The sequence below is a fragment of the Centruroides vittatus genome, unplaced genomic scaffold (genome assembly GCF_030686945.1).
Source record: "Centruroides vittatus isolate TY-2023 unplaced genomic scaffold, ASM3068694v2 contig_904, whole genome shotgun sequence".
In the NCBI taxonomy this organism is placed as follows: Eukaryota; Metazoa; Arthropoda; class Arachnida; order Scorpiones; family Buthidae; genus Centruroides; species Centruroides vittatus.
This window is the reverse complement of record NW_027122594.1, coordinates 1,229,223-1,244,973: the sequence shown is the minus strand read 5'-3', so window position 1 is coordinate 1,244,973 and position 15,751 is coordinate 1,229,223. Positions and strand designations below refer to the sequence as shown.

Genomic DNA, 15,751 nt, shown 5'->3' with positions numbered 1-15,751 from the left:
AATCACTGACCTAGGTAATTGCTAATATAAAAAAAGTTTTGTTTATTATACTTTAGTGGAACTTAAATAAAATACTTTTCTTTCTGCCTGTTAAGGAAGTCAAATTTGTTAGAAAAGCTTTTATATTTCTATATATATTAAATGCCAATGTAAAATATTAATATTGTTTCACCAAATTTGGCTTCTTTCACAAGCAGAAAAAGAAAAAAATTTAATATGGTGCCAAGTTTAATAAATGTGATGACGCAGGCTACATTTATTCAGACACAAGAAATGCAATAGGAGAGATAAAAACAGGAGGAGAAGAGAAACCAAGTGAACCACGGTCTTGCACTTATAGGAATACTCCCTGTTTTTCCTCTAGTTGCATTCGTGCAAAAGCAAGAAGGAAAAGTCCAACAAATTTTACAAAGCCCCCATATGCAGTTCTACACCCATCTGTCACATTTCCGTGGCTGTGAAATGTGAAGAATATATAGAAAATTCCTTTTATTTTTGACCTTCCTGTTTTTTGTGCTCAGGCCATTTGCAGTGTGCTCCATCATCGTCATCGATTTATTGTATGGTAGCAAGGCTGCCAAACTACTGCATATGTGCCAACTCAAGAGAGGAGAGAAAAATGAGAAAAAGTTCAACTGACTGAACTTTCCTGCACTTCTCATGCCTAACACACAAGAACTCCATTTCCCTCTTCAGTGTAAACTGCATCATGAGTGCAAATTCTGGTCCCAAAAGTTCTCTTTTGCCTGTTTTTCTCTCTTTTAAATTGTATAGTGGCTCCAAGTCTGCATAAATCAGCCTTAAATAAAACTTTAATCAATTCTGTTTTATGAACTTTTATATAACTAATATTTATTTAAAATTTAAATCAAATTTCAACATACCTTTCAGTTCTTTTTTCAGTTCTTCGACACAGCTGTGCGATTTAATTGAGCTAATAGGTAACATCAGAGAACAGCGGCGTCGACATTTTACAGCTCGAAATTTGCATTCTTTTTGTTCGTGTTTAGGCATATCTTTACGAATAAAATTCACTTTGCAATTTGTATTTTTACACTGCACTATTTCATAATCACAACTAGCCAAATGAGAATCGTATGCTTCGAGAGCAATTTTCTGTTTGCATCCATGTTCGGAATTAGGACAATAAATAGTTAACTTCATTATCATATTTTTGATTATCGGCACCACCGTCTGGAGTTTGGAAGTACTGGCTCTTTTTCTACAGACGGGACAAGTCTTCTGACGTCTTAGCCAATTGCTAATGCACGTTCGGCAGTAAACGTGACGGCACGGACATTCCACTGGATCGTAGAACACACAACGACAAATACTACAAATTAATTCCTCATCCGGAAGAGGATCGAAATTTTCCATTTGGTACGCAGAAAGTGGCGGAGCCATGCTTCAAAACCAATTTGACGTTGACCTATATTGCAACATAAGAAATTATATTTTCCCATATATATTTAAAAATTATGATGTTTTAAATGTTATAAGAAATAGTGTTCCTCAATATGCAGCTTTTTTTGACAGCGGTACTATTTTAGAGACGAATTTTAGTTTACAATAGTATTGATTTTAATAATTTATTTGATCAAAGATCTTTTAATAACATTAATTATTCATATAAATATCAATTATCATAATATAATAGAATAAAAATAAAACAAGTAAACAGTTTACAATATTCTTTAATTATAGTTCAATTCCGACGAAAAAATATTTAAATCGTATCATGTTTGTCATTATAAAAAGTATTCTACATTAGTTAATTGTTAAATAAAACTGAAAATAAAATTTAATTATAAATTAGCCTTTCCTCTTCCATCCCAGAAAATTCTGTATAACAATTTATGAATAAATAAAAATTCAACAAATTTGAAGTCTAACAGAAAACAATCGCTCACATATAATAAAAAGAACTGTTTTTAATATTAAAAAATTTGAATTTTTTTATAAAAATTATATAAAATAGTCATGTCTAACATAATTCAAAGATACAGTAAATTTTGTAAATTCTTGACACTATACACATATAAAAAATTATGAGTGAACTCCTTATTTAAGGCTTTCAAAGAAAGCCAAATAAGGAGTTTACTCAAAGCCTTATTTAACGACTTTGAAGAAAGCCATCTTTGGCTACGGCAATTAGAGCAGTTACGTAATCTAAATTGGAATACATTTTGAAAATAGTTTAAATTTAAACCGACAGTTGCAGACGTACGTTATTTTAAATATGAGACACATTTATAATCTACAATAAAACATCTACATCTTATTTAGATAATTTATAAAAGAGCCCGGGCACAAAAATTTAGAACTTCCAATTATACTATATTTGTGTTTATATTAGTGATGGGACAATATCAAAATTTCTCCCGATTCCGATTCTTTCGAATACTTTCTAAAGTTTATTTTAGTTTAGAAAAATTAACTATTTACATTACAAGCATGATACATTCGTTAATAAACATTAAGCTTAAGAATTGAAAAAGACGATTGAGAAATCCAGAATCAATTAAATGAAATTTGAAAATTCTCCATTTATATGTGGATACTCATCCTTCTATTGTGAATTATGAAATAAATTTGTAATCTTGTTTCGTAGTACACAATGAAAGCATGCGTATCCACACACAAATTTGTAATCTTATTTTGAATTAAGTTAATATTGCAACACTACCCCGAAGAAATTACAAATAATTCCCTTTTACTCGACAAACTAGCCTACCAGATAACGTAGGGTCGCCATCTTTGAAAACTGCTTTGTTGGCCAACACAATTACCAAGGAGAAAAAAAAAGAAATGAGAAGATGCACTTTTTTCATGCTTTTTGCCACGGGCATGTCTCATAAATGATTTAACTCTGTCGTATTTAATACTAAATGAAGTTTGGCAAATGAGCTGAATAAATATCGTCGTCGAGAGTTAACCGATTTTTGAATTCATTCACTCGAGCCACAAATATCTAGACCGTTTTAAAAAATGAATTTTTAAAACTCAAAATGACATTAAACTTAGTGCAAACGAGTATTTTTACTCAGAAACATGTGAATTGCATTTGAAAATTTAATACAGGTCTATTACAGCATTTGTGAATCATAAACTTCATAATTATAATAAAAAAGTCATTTTATCATTATAAGTAAACACACTAAGTATTAAAAGTAATTTTATATAATATTTTTCAATTAAAATATAATTTTGTTTACCAATGAATCTTCTTAAAGCCTTATAACCGGTGAGGATATGCTCAAACTTGCTTACAAAGTTTGAGCATACCCTCACCGGTTATAAGAAGATTCATTGGTATTACCCAGGTGTGTGTAGGTTATTTGTTAATTTTGTTTACATTTTAAACTGTTACGCCGACCGCCGGCCTTGATTTGAAACTCAATAGCCCAATAGTTCAGTACATTTCTTAACTCTTCTAATGAACGGTAAGTAGAACTTCCATAATAAAAAATGCCTATTGTCACTTTTGTTAAACAGTTTCAATATATATCCATTTTTGTATATCCTCTAATCCAGGAGTGGGCAATCTGTGGTCCGCATCGCATAAAATACGAATAAATATATCAATTTCCCAGCTTAAGGAAGTATGCAGCAAAAATTCAAACGTTATTTTCTACAACTTATGTGAATTGTTTTTCTGCAATGAATTTAGTAAAAATTAAAACAAGAAACTGGCTAACAGACACATCGAAACCAATTTAAAACTAGCAGTGACTAATATTAAACAAAATATTTCTGATATATTACGTTTACATCAGTTCCAGAAGCTAAATTAAACATACCTATGCTAATTTATAATTATATATGAATAAATAATTGTGATTTACTGACATTTTTTTCTCTTTTCTCTTGTATGCAGCCCACATCAGTTCAAGAGTATTGAAATGTGACCCTTACATAGAAAAAGGTGCTCTAATCCAGTGTTCCGCAACCGGTGTGCCGCGGCACACTGATGTGCTGTCACAAGGTGAAAGTGTGACGTGAACTTTTACATATTCTGTTAATTGTCAAGTTTTATTTATATGTTTTATCACAGTTGCTGTGTTTCTTATGCTTGTCTTTCATTCTTTGCCGCAGAACTGATGAAATAAAATGATGTTTGTTTATTCTTTATTACAAGCCACGCACTTTTACGTATTCTAAGAAATTAAATGTAAAATAAATTTGCTCACAGGTGTTTATGTTTGTTTAATAATAATAAGAAGAATAAGAAAAAGAATGATAATAATAATAATAATAATAATAATAATAGGTTAGTGGCACTATGTAATTCTATTGATAGCGTCATTTCATATACATATTTTAGGGTAATAACATTTTGGTGTGCCGTGTTGAGTCATGGGTGTGCCGCAAGTAGAAAAAGATTGCGAAACACTGCTCTAATCTATGCTTATGAATCCAAGTGATCATGACTAATGAAACTTTTCTAATATATAATCTGTAATCAGTATATTTTATAAATGGTCTAACAGACAAATATATTCCTGTACTGAATACAGTTTTTGTACTGTTGTCTTCACCAAACTTAAAGTTTTGATAATAGTATTTGATGGAATTAAATGAAACAAACTCTGAATCACTTTCTTTGGAAAACTGAAAAACCTCTAATTCTATCAATTCTTCCTTTAGATGTATTTGAAGTATTGAATGTGTAATAGTTCATTTTATTAGAGAATGGAACGATGCTAATTTCAAGTGAATGCCAGAGGATGCAAGATAAAATCACTAGTGAATTACAAAAACTTTTAAGGAAGAAGATGAGATAAAGTAACAAGTAAATAAGTGGGAGAGGTGGACTATGACCTCCCTTGAAGTCCACCTCCCCACTTGTTTACAGCCCAAAAACACACGTTTTCATAATTCAATTGCTATAATTGCCTTACACATTTTTATCTAATAACTTGGAGTTTTAATTGCTATGCAAACAGCACATAAATTCTTCTGAGAAAGGAATTTAAGTCTTCCAACTAAAAGTTTATTTTTGCTCCTTCAGCAATCTAATATGACTTCTTACTTTACTTATGGCTTACGACTAAGGCTGGGTGAGTATATTAAAGGTGCTAGTTTATTATTCCTGTTTTGCTTTCATTAAGTACCTACAGTAGATCAGTCAGGTTATCAATTAGAGGTCTAATCAGTAAACTGATAGTTTCTTTGTTCTTCTAAACTTCAAAACAATCAGGACCATATACCACTTCCATGGTCTAGGTCAGTGACTGTCCAATCCTGACAGCTGTATTGACCAATTTCAAACCATAAACTAAAGGAGACATGATCATTCTACTTAAAGTTCAGTCTATTTTGACTTTGTCTTATTGAAAAGAAAGATCAAGCTCATTGCAGTGTGTTTCGACCACAATGAGTCCAGACAAAAACAAAACAGCTTTGTTTCCAATGACAAAGCTGTTTTGCTTTTGTCTGGACTCATTGTGGAGATGAAAATCATTGCAATCTCTCTCTTGTATAGTAACTTTTTTGTTTTCACATCGTTTTTTTATTCTTTTTTTTATCTTTTAAATACAAAACTAAACATTTTCTGCATTTCGGTTAAGCAAAACATGTTTCGCACATTTAGAAATCAGAAATAAATACATGATCGATCACTATAATGAACTTTTGCTCAGTTCCCTTCACATTCCTTATATACAAGCCAGACTATAATAAAGAAAAATCTTTCATACATCAATAAAATTATAATATTTTTAAATATTTTCTTTAGATCTAGCAAGAGTATGCAGTTTGAAAATCAAGACAACAATACTAATAAAACAAGAGAAAAACATTTGAAATGTGACAGGAAACAAACAAACAGATTAACTTATCTTTTGTTTCTACATTCATATTTGTCAAAAGTTAAATAATAAAATTAGGAGTAGAGAGATTGTGGACAGGGTTTGGCAAAACTCGGTATTTTGAGACTTAACATGTCCAAGTAGAGTCTAGATTTCAGTGTTTAAATACGATGTATTGGTTTCTATTTATTAAACTTTGTTATCTACGATATGTTCGACGACAACAAAAAAATGTTTTTAACAAAGTCGAAATAAAACATTTTTATCTAGTTTAGTTATGTTTTATTTAGACCTATATCACAATTTCATACATTTAACAAAAACAATTAACTAATTAAAATTCATATGCATTTCGTAAATACCTCTTTCATTATATTTTCTAAATTAATATTGTTTGCAACAGTACGTTTTTGAGATTTTAAACGTGCACAAAATGAAGTACTATTGTATGAAACAAGATATGGAGTATCATGAACAGAAATAAATCAACTAAATCTCTTCACAATATTGTGATATACTTTACAGGCAATACCATCTGTAATGTATGAATAAATAAATATTTAGTAAGTTTACTATAAATACACATATTTCACCTTTTTTTGGACTATTTTTACTCTGCTGCACTAAGAGGGGCTTTTTTTTCCTACCCATCCTATGTGGGTGGTGAAGAATAGGATCTAACTTAACTGGTGGAGACCACCCAGAAAACATTCGTGGAAAATTGCTCATCGCAAACTTGATCTGGAGGTCTCCTGAGCAATAGGCATTGGTCTACTGCTATGGAACAAGGTTAACTAATTGACTATGATAGGCTTGATAAAAAGACCCTCTTAGTGTCCAAAAGACAGAGTAAAAAGAAAAAAAAGACACCTACGTTTTGTATTTGCTTCTAAATGAAGCATCACTGGTTTCTTATAAATTATAATATGGTGATGAGAGAAACAATGTCAATAGTGAGAAAGTTGATCATCTGGGAGACAAAGATAACACCACTGTCATGGTCTTGGGATGGGTCAGTGAATAATTATTCAGATTTCATTGTTGCTGAATACCAAATAATCTTGACTTTCTGACTATCAAATAATGAATATTCTGCTGGATATCAATTGACTTGCTTAAAACAAAAGGCTTAAACTCTAAGCCTTAAAATACAGTGCAGGACAGTATGTATGATTCAATATTAAGGTTTATATGTTTTTATTTTTTTTAAATTATTATTATAAAATGAAATGCAAAAGATTAGATCTTGCCATCGAGGTCTACTGCTGTGGACTTATCACACGATGTTGATGCAGTCGGAAAAATTACAGTATATGTTCAGTGAAGCTGGAAGTATTTATGATGACCAACAAAACTGTTTACTTCTTATTAATGTAAGTTAGAAGCATTTATGTTTCCTCATTACAATTTATCACACTTGAATTGTGATTATTAATATATAATATTTGCTCAAGATTGTTTATATAACACAATGTCACTGATTTTTGGCTACTACTGTGGACTTATCACACGATGTTGATGCAGTCGGAAAAATTACACAGGAGTCAGAGATACAGGTTTATTTATACAGGTCGCCTAATAAACCTGTATCTCTGACTCCTGTGTAATTTTTCCGACTGCATCAACATTGTGTGATAAGTCCATTGTAATAGCCAAAAATTAGTGCTCATTGTCTTATATTTTAGCATAAAGACCAAAACCAATTCAAGTATCAAGATCATTTAATAAAGTTATATTCGTTTTTCAAAAGTTATACTTTTTAAATATCCGAAATTTTAAATGTTATTTTCATCCTACTTTGTGTTTTAATTTTTTTCTTCGCTTTTTTCTCTCTCCAAACTGAAATGATATTACTTAGCCAAATAGTTTGGCTTTGAGGAAGCATTTGGTCTGAATATTGAAAATGTACGTTTGGTATTTGGCTGAATACCAAATACAGTACTTACTTTGTTCCAAATATACCGGAATACAAAATAATACTGGATATTCAGTCCGACACTATCACAATCAGCAGAAAATATCCCCACTTGATTCTCATCAGTTATGTAAAAAGTGATGATTAGAAGTCAACAACATTAATTTCTTAAACACTTTAAATTTGCACGCTAGTGTACATATGCTCAACTACAACATACAAGGTCAGTCTGGAAAAATTCCAGCCATTGTTAATATAATGAGAATAATTTGTGTTACAGTAATGTAAGCTGGCAGCTAAGGGGAATGGACTGATTTGACAGTGCAAGAATTAAAAGCTAATCTGGGTATTCCAATATTTCTTGCATCTTCTTCAATGTCTCTATTTTTTATATAACATGACTGGATACTTTCTGGACAAACCATGTACATCATCAACAATATATGATATAAGCCAGAAATTATTTTTTTCGACAGTTGTTCATTGAGTGCTCAATAAGCGCTGCACTCAATGTGTCATTCAAAGATGAAACTTATCCTAACAATAATCAGTTTCACACATTCCTTATAAGTGCTGCACTCTAAATCAACCAACCTGTTTTGAAAGAAAAAACCCGGCTTATAGTAAAACTAGTTTTCAAATGTACCCTTTGATGTAATAAAGTTAGATGTCTCAGAAAACTACACAATACACACAGTTGCTTCGCACACACATTAACACAGTGCAATAATATACATAAAAATTCCAGGTTTTCCATTATCTACAAACTGTCTATGGACGAACAGATGCATTTATTACGGTTCTTATTTATAGTTTTTATTATAGTACTAAAAAGAGTTTTATTTATGTTAATTTTAATAAAAATTATTGAAAAAGAATAAATTTGAATTGAATAGAAGAATAAGTTTGGATAGAAAAGTAGAACAAAATCAATTTTGAATAAAAATATTGGTAGAAAAAATTTTTGTAAGTGGCAATCCTCAGAGGACGGGCTACTGAAATATAAAAGTACTAGGGATTGTAGGATCAATTAAATAATTTGCAAATACTCCATTTGACAAGTTAAGCAAGTAAAGAGAAATACAGAAAACTAATAAACGTCAACATGATGCATTATTCAAATTTAAATTATTCCTTTGAGAGCAAAAACTTTTAGTTACGCTATCATTACGATTTTTGGAAGATAAAATTTCAAAAGAAACATTTAATAATTTTTGCTATTCTAAGCATTAAAGCTTAAGACATATAAAAGCCACCTTTAAATATGTAGAAGCATTATCTGTCATTATAATGGTGATCGTGTGGCAATTCACCCTAATTTCTTCCAGATTATAGAGTCTGGCCTTCTTATGTTGGAATTGAGAAAGTTTTACCCTGTTGTTTTAGGACAAGAAGTCTCGTTCAAAGATTTTCGTGACACACAAAAACCTACTCACCAAAAACTATTTTCGCACCAGTGCTCTCATTGATGGATGAAGATCCCCTATATAAAATGAGGGCACCGAAAGTATATAAGATCCCTGTATTAGACAAAAGATTTAAGTAGAATCTACTGTATTTTGGATACACCAACAGATCACTAACTAAAGGAATTGCAGAGCACAAATACAACGTTGAAAAGAAGAAACAAACCCTCACATGTGCCTGTGAAACAGGTGTGAAAACTAACATCGAACGAGCAAATCTTATTGGACACACCATTCAGGTAGAGCAGGCTAAAACACAAAAAACTAAAGAGATTTACAAAGCAGAGGACATAGAGAAGAGAATGCCACAATTTTACGGAAGAGGAAAAGATTTCGAGTACATGGAAAAAACATTTTATGATAATCCAAGTAGGAATCAAGAAAATGGATCTCATTAATTAAAAAAAGATGTGTGAAACCTAAGTTAATTTATATAACAATTGTTTAAATTCATAAATACCTATCTAACATTTGATTTGTAATAAGTAAATAGTTATCCTAAAGACATCAAACACAACTTTGAACTTTACAGTCATTCATTCATTCCAAAGTTTGAAATTTTATATCATTCTCAGTCAAATTCCAAAATAAAACATAGTTTGTCCACATGCACCTGCAAGATTAAACTCTTGCTGGTGGGAAAATAAGGTTTCTGGTGAGTAGATTGAGCAATTCAGCTTAGTAAGTAGTTAGTGAACACAAAAACCACCAAAAAAGTTCTCACTCTGATCATATTACTAATATATAAAGGACAATTGACAAATAGTCAGCGAACAACATTAAAATGTAACGAGTAAAATTTATTTTACACATAATCGTCCCTCAGTTATCCCACCAACCCACAAGTCTAGCAATTCCACATTAAAAAAAAAATGCCGCAGGACAGAGGCAAAGCCAAGCGAGCATATCCCCTCGCCTCTTTCTTCGAGCCACAAAAAACACAAAAGTCGTACAGCGACAGACCGAGACCAACGGATTATCAAAAGCACTTCCTGGCCAAACTCACGTAGTGGCACTGCTGTTTCATCACGCAGCCAACGTAACGACTACGAGCACCGCACCTTCATCCGTAGCATCCCGCAGAGTGGTACGAAGCTCGCCCGCACCAATCATTTCTAGGAACCCAACCGTAACCCACCTTTTACGGCCACGAAAAAGGTGGTCGACACTTCCTGTCATTCTGGGGAAACAGAGAAGCCGGACACCGCCATCAAATTTTAGTTTGGTTCCACGGCAACGGCACCACGTCTCTGTCCAGAAAGAACAGTTTCCTCTCCGTCATAACAAGTAAAACGCCACAACCTGCGTACTGTCCACGTCGCAGACTTTTCCAGCACGCGATCGAGCACAAAACATCTTGCCGCACAATCCGAAGCCCAACTTGGCACCGTTCCCGCATCCCATATTTTCACAAACGACTCTCCTCTTGGCCGAGAACCGCACTGCGCCTCCCTCCAGGAAAGCAGCGGATCCATTGCCTCTCGTCATTCTAAAATATATTTTGCAACACGGATATTTCCACCTAGCCATTTCTCGAACAAATATATTTCAGAAAAAATATTGTTTCAAAATAAAATCAAATACAAGGGCTATTTTTTAAATAAGGTTTGTTTGTGAATGAGAGTGAAAATCACAGCAGTACGCATGCGCTTCTGATCCAAGCAAGCTTGGCACGCATTTTGACACCATTTGCAGCCATATCGTCTGTCTGTGTGCTGAGCTGTAGAAGTTTAAAATGTTTAAGAAAATTGAGTCTCCCGCCGACTGTGAGATGCAATCTGTTATTCGATTCTTGTGTTCAAGAAACTTGGCAGCAGTGGAAATTCACCGCAGACTTGTGAAGTTTACGGTGATAATGCTATGAGTGACAGTAAAGTTCGAAAATGGGTAAGAATGGTCAAGGATGGGCGAGTTAACGTGCATGATGAGCCGCACCCTGGCCGACCTTCTCCGATTTCCGAAGATTTGGTTCGTGATGTGGATAACAAAATTCGAGAGGACAACGATTCACGATTTCAACGTTATCAATTGAATTTCCACATATTTCAAGATCAGTTTTGTATACCATTGTTTCAAAGAAACTGAATTATCGAAAATTGTGTTCTCGGTGGGTTCCAAGATTGCTTTCTAACGATCACAAAACAAAAAAGATTGGACAGTGCTTTATCATTTTTGACTCGATACAATCACCCACACAGTCCAGACCTTGCACCCAGTGATTTTCACTTGTTTCGATACTTAAAGGAGTTCCTTGATGGCCAATGGTTCAACGACGATGAAAAAGTGAAAACTGCAGTCATGGATTCGGCTTCTTCACAGGCAGCAGATTTCTTTGAAGTTGGAATTCAAAAAATTGTTGAGCGGTATGACAAATGTTTAAACAAAAATGGAAATTATGTAGAAAAGTAGATAAAAGTATGTAGAATAGGGAAAAAATATATTTTAATGATATTTACAGTATTTTCCTTCTTATTAAAAAACGGACCTTATTTAAAAAATAGCCTTCGTAAATCATCTGCGGAACACGAGTAAGTAAACTCGGACACAAAAAGGCAGCAGCAAAAGAACAAACGAACGGTCTTCAAAGAAAATAAGGACAATTCTTCCTTACTTCGAATGTCTACAGAAACAACATGGTTAATGTTACCTATGGTTCCAAAATGGCGGTTCGTCTCTTATTTCAGCAAATAGAAGAAAGGAAACAGTGGGGACGCACGTTCTAACCTAACCTATTCCAATAATTTTGTTGGTAATAATTATGGTAATTTATTAGAATAGGTTAGGTTCAGTTAGAACGTGCGTCCCCACTGTTTGCTGGAATCAGAGACGAGCCGCCATTTTGGAACCATAGGTAACATTAACCAAAAACATTAACAAATGAAAAGCGCGGCAGAGACAAGAACAATTTGTCATTTAAGAACGGCGACGGATAAGGCGGAGAAAATCCGACTTAAGAGGATGATGATCATCCGGAACGTCGCATCTCGTCCCCGCCAACAAAAGCCATAAATTGAATGGAATGCATTGGAAATCAGTTTGGGCGCCGAGCAACTAATTTCGAACCATCGGTCGCGATTACGACAGGCGAAACGTCGAAAGGACGAATGGAAGTGTACGAACGTTTTGTCAAGTTAGAGAATAAAATGATAAAGAAAGAACCCACCGAATCAGAAACGTCCGATGTGTCGACGACGGCGGAACAAAGCCCCTCTCGCTTACCGGGGTCACGGCCTAATAACTTGGAATCGCACGTCCACCCAACGATCGATACGATATTTTCGAAATATTCGTATTTCTTCGAAAGTTTATTTTCCCGTAAACGCAATTCGACGATTCGAAACTCCAAGTTCGACGATTACACGACACGCCGGCCCAAATCTTTCCAGCCACCTAACGGACAAAATGTTCCGTTCCAGAAAAATGTAAATATCGGTCGAAATAAAAGTACCGCCTGTGAATAAAAAGATTCGTAATTTTTTTTTTTTTTACTTTCTTTAACTTTATAAAATTTAAACCAAGTTTATCCGAAATCACTAGGAATTTTTCGGAAGGTGGTCCAACCGGACATGTCGGGCCCGTCCCTCACCACCCGGTTCACTCCATTGTGGGTCTGGCCGAATCCATAATAATGGCTGGCTAAAAGAGCTCCTCTTAGTGCCGATAGAGCGGAGAGTTGAAAAAATAAAATAAAAAAAAGACCGGGTTGATTACATTCCTTAGGAGAGGATCCAACTCGTCTCCACAGTAGTGGCGTGCGGTGACATTTGATGATAGGGAAGCTGTGCCCGCCCTGGAAGGAATCGTTGGAAGCGTTATACGATATTTTGGTGTGTAGTACATACCAGCGAGGTTGGTGCTCTGTAAAGTGCATCTGCGAAAATCTGGCTGTTTTACACGGTTTCGCCGTGGAAGCCGTCCCGTATTCGACAATACAGTGCTTCCACTGGGAATACGTATACGCGAATTTATATTAGAATATACAATAGCAATTTTATCATTGTTTTTCACATGTATAGAAATTTATAATAAAATACGTAATGCGGTTATGATAAAATATTAATTTTAATTGATTCAAAGTACGTTAAAATATGAAAATAATCGCACAATATGTATTTATATTTTAGAAAATACAAGGGAAGCGGTGCTTTCACAGCTTCCATGGACGGCACGCCACTGCTCCACATTCCTATTTAACAACGCCAAATGCTTGTATCAGATTCGGGCGCATTTTTTTTTTTTTTGTAAATTTTTAACGAAAATCCGAGTTATAAGACACTCTGTTGAAGGGGACCGTTGACGCAACGAGTCGCTTCCTCCTCTCATCGATATGAGAAAGTTCGAAATAACGGTATAACAACTAAATATTAATGTGTGAGAATTTAAACGAGTTCACGGGAAGAATTTACAAATTTATCGAAGGAAAGAGTAAACTATCCGCTCGATGTAGACTAATTATTACCACCCTAACCGGCCCACCAGAGTGTCATCAATACAAACGGTTACCTGATCGAATTCCCACACTTGATGGGGATATAACCAGAGCCGGATTTACTAATCCGGGGGCTCTGGGCACAAATTCGGTGGGGTCCCCCTTTAAGAATAGGCAAATTTGATGATTTAGAAAATTTACACAAAATACTGTACTGTACTTTCAACTAGATTTCAACTAGAAAGTTGTAAATTTCATTTAAAAATAAGGTTATTGTAAACATACATATATTTTATTGTGTAAAACTAATTATTTTAATTTAACTGAAAAATTCCTATGTGAAATTTTTTCCCGAAATAATTGTTTCACAGGTTTTTTTCCCGGGTTTGGTTTTCTTTGCCTGTGTGGCCCTCGTGGTTAGGCCACACTAGGCTGTCGCAGTAATAGAGAAAAAAAATTATGTTTAAACATAGTTTTGTGGAGGCCCTGGGCACCGGCCCCAAATGTCCCTATGTAAATCCGGCCCTGCTCTCCACCTCAAATTAGTACTGTGGTGTCTTCCCCTGTACATCACACTTTTTCGTTAGCAATGGAGTCGTGCCTGTCATCTATCTAACTCCTGTCAGGGGAAAATATTTGAATTGAAATAACGTAACTTCCGGTTTGTATCGGAAGTTCGTATATAGTTAATCGAAACCATCTGAATCCAATCTTCCCATATCTGGTATCGTATTTTATCTATCTAATACCTTTCTTGATATTAAGGAACGACAGACGGCAGAAGAACAGATAGAAGACAGTGAGAATTTATGTCCACAATTTTTCCAAATTGCAGCCCAACTAGCAGATACGTCCGGCGTTGTCCGGCCAAAAAGTAAAAAAAAATAGGCTTAAACATTAAAATTTTAAGTATATTAAGAGTTCGGTTGCACCAGTATAAAAACAGTGCATATATATATATATATATTCTGCCACTAGATGGCAATAATAGTTAAAGTAGTCACGATGTGAATCGAAACGATAAAAACGGACGGTGCTAAATGTTTATCGTCCTTTTTCTATAAAATTTTATGGAGAAAGTAGGTTAAAGACCAAATCTTCCAACAATATGTAAATAGCTGATTAATTTACAGAAGACGACGAGCATATTTAATAAAACACCAACGACAAGAGCAAAGAATTTCAGACGAGGAGGGAAGAGAAAAGTGGGGAAACATACTTACCTGGCGCCGGGTCAGCCGTGGTCACGCTGGCGGCTCCCCAGGACGAGGCTTGACCATTGCACTTAGGTCTAGCTGACCCTTGCCACTACCCCAAACTGGGGCAGATGGGGCGTGTAATTTGTGGTAGCTGGGGACTGCGTTCGCGCTCTCCCCTTTTAATTATTAAAAAGTAGTGATGTTAATACGGTATAAATGAGAAATTCCGTGCTTTCTTGTATCTGCAAAAAATGCTTCATTTTAATATGTCATGTGATCATAGTTTAACCAATAGGAATGAGAATATTTATCGCAGGTTTGCAAGGTTAAGATTACTTACTGTTAATTGCGGATGTGCGATAAAAAAAATTATTAAATACAACAACATTTATTGTAGATACTCTTGATTATAAAATTCACAAATAAAATTATAGATTATGTTTAATTAACGTCAAATTTGAATAAAAATAAAAGAAACTAGTGATTTCTTAATTAAATATATTTTCAGGTTTGTCCATTGTACCTGGTAGATGGATTGGTCATGGTTCACAAAGGCTGTGGGCTCCTCGCTCACCAGACCTGACTCCCTTAGATTTCTTTGCGTGGGAGTTTATCAAGTCGCAGGTGTACCAGGTGAAGATTAACAGTATACAGCACTTGAAACAACGAATTACAGACGCAGTGGTGAAAAAATTTCACCAGCTATGTTGAACAGCGTATTTCAGTCTGTGGAAGACTGCTGGCAGCTGTGCCCAGACTTGGAGGGCAATCACATAGAGATGTACTGATTTGTGGTCCTAAGGTGATACACGTTGCAGTGTATATGGTAAATGTTTAATAAATTTGCGTTTTCACAGAAATGTATAGAGACTTTATGTTCACCATGTATATATATATATTTATATTTATATATCTTGTTCAAATTTTCAATC

The 15,751-nt window shown here is 34.2% G+C and overlaps 1 protein-coding gene and 1 non-coding gene across 2 annotated transcripts in view; one reads left to right on the top strand and one right to left on the bottom strand.

Moving 5' to 3' along the window:
• LOC136984143 (uncharacterized) overlaps window positions 1–12,593 on the bottom strand; it is a 56,669-nt gene extending 44,076 nt beyond the window's left edge. Inside the window, exons 1-2 of the mRNA XM_067281079.1 lie at window positions 12,355–12,593; window positions 885–1,429 (exon numbers count right to left, since the gene is read on the bottom strand). Of these exons, the coding sequence (XP_067137180.1) occupies window positions 885–1,404 (520 nt within the window). The 5' untranslated portion in view covers window positions 1,405–1,429; window positions 12,355–12,593. The remainder of the gene's footprint in view (window positions 1–884; window positions 1,430–12,354) is intronic.
• Window positions 12,594–14,835: 2,242 nt separating this feature from the next.
• Window positions 14,836–14,998, top strand: LOC136984151 (U1 spliceosomal RNA). The gene has a single exon (XR_010882155.1). It is a non-coding gene; the product is annotated as a U1 spliceosomal RNA (small nuclear RNA).
• The last annotated feature ends 753 nt before the right edge of the window (window positions 14,999–15,751 follow it).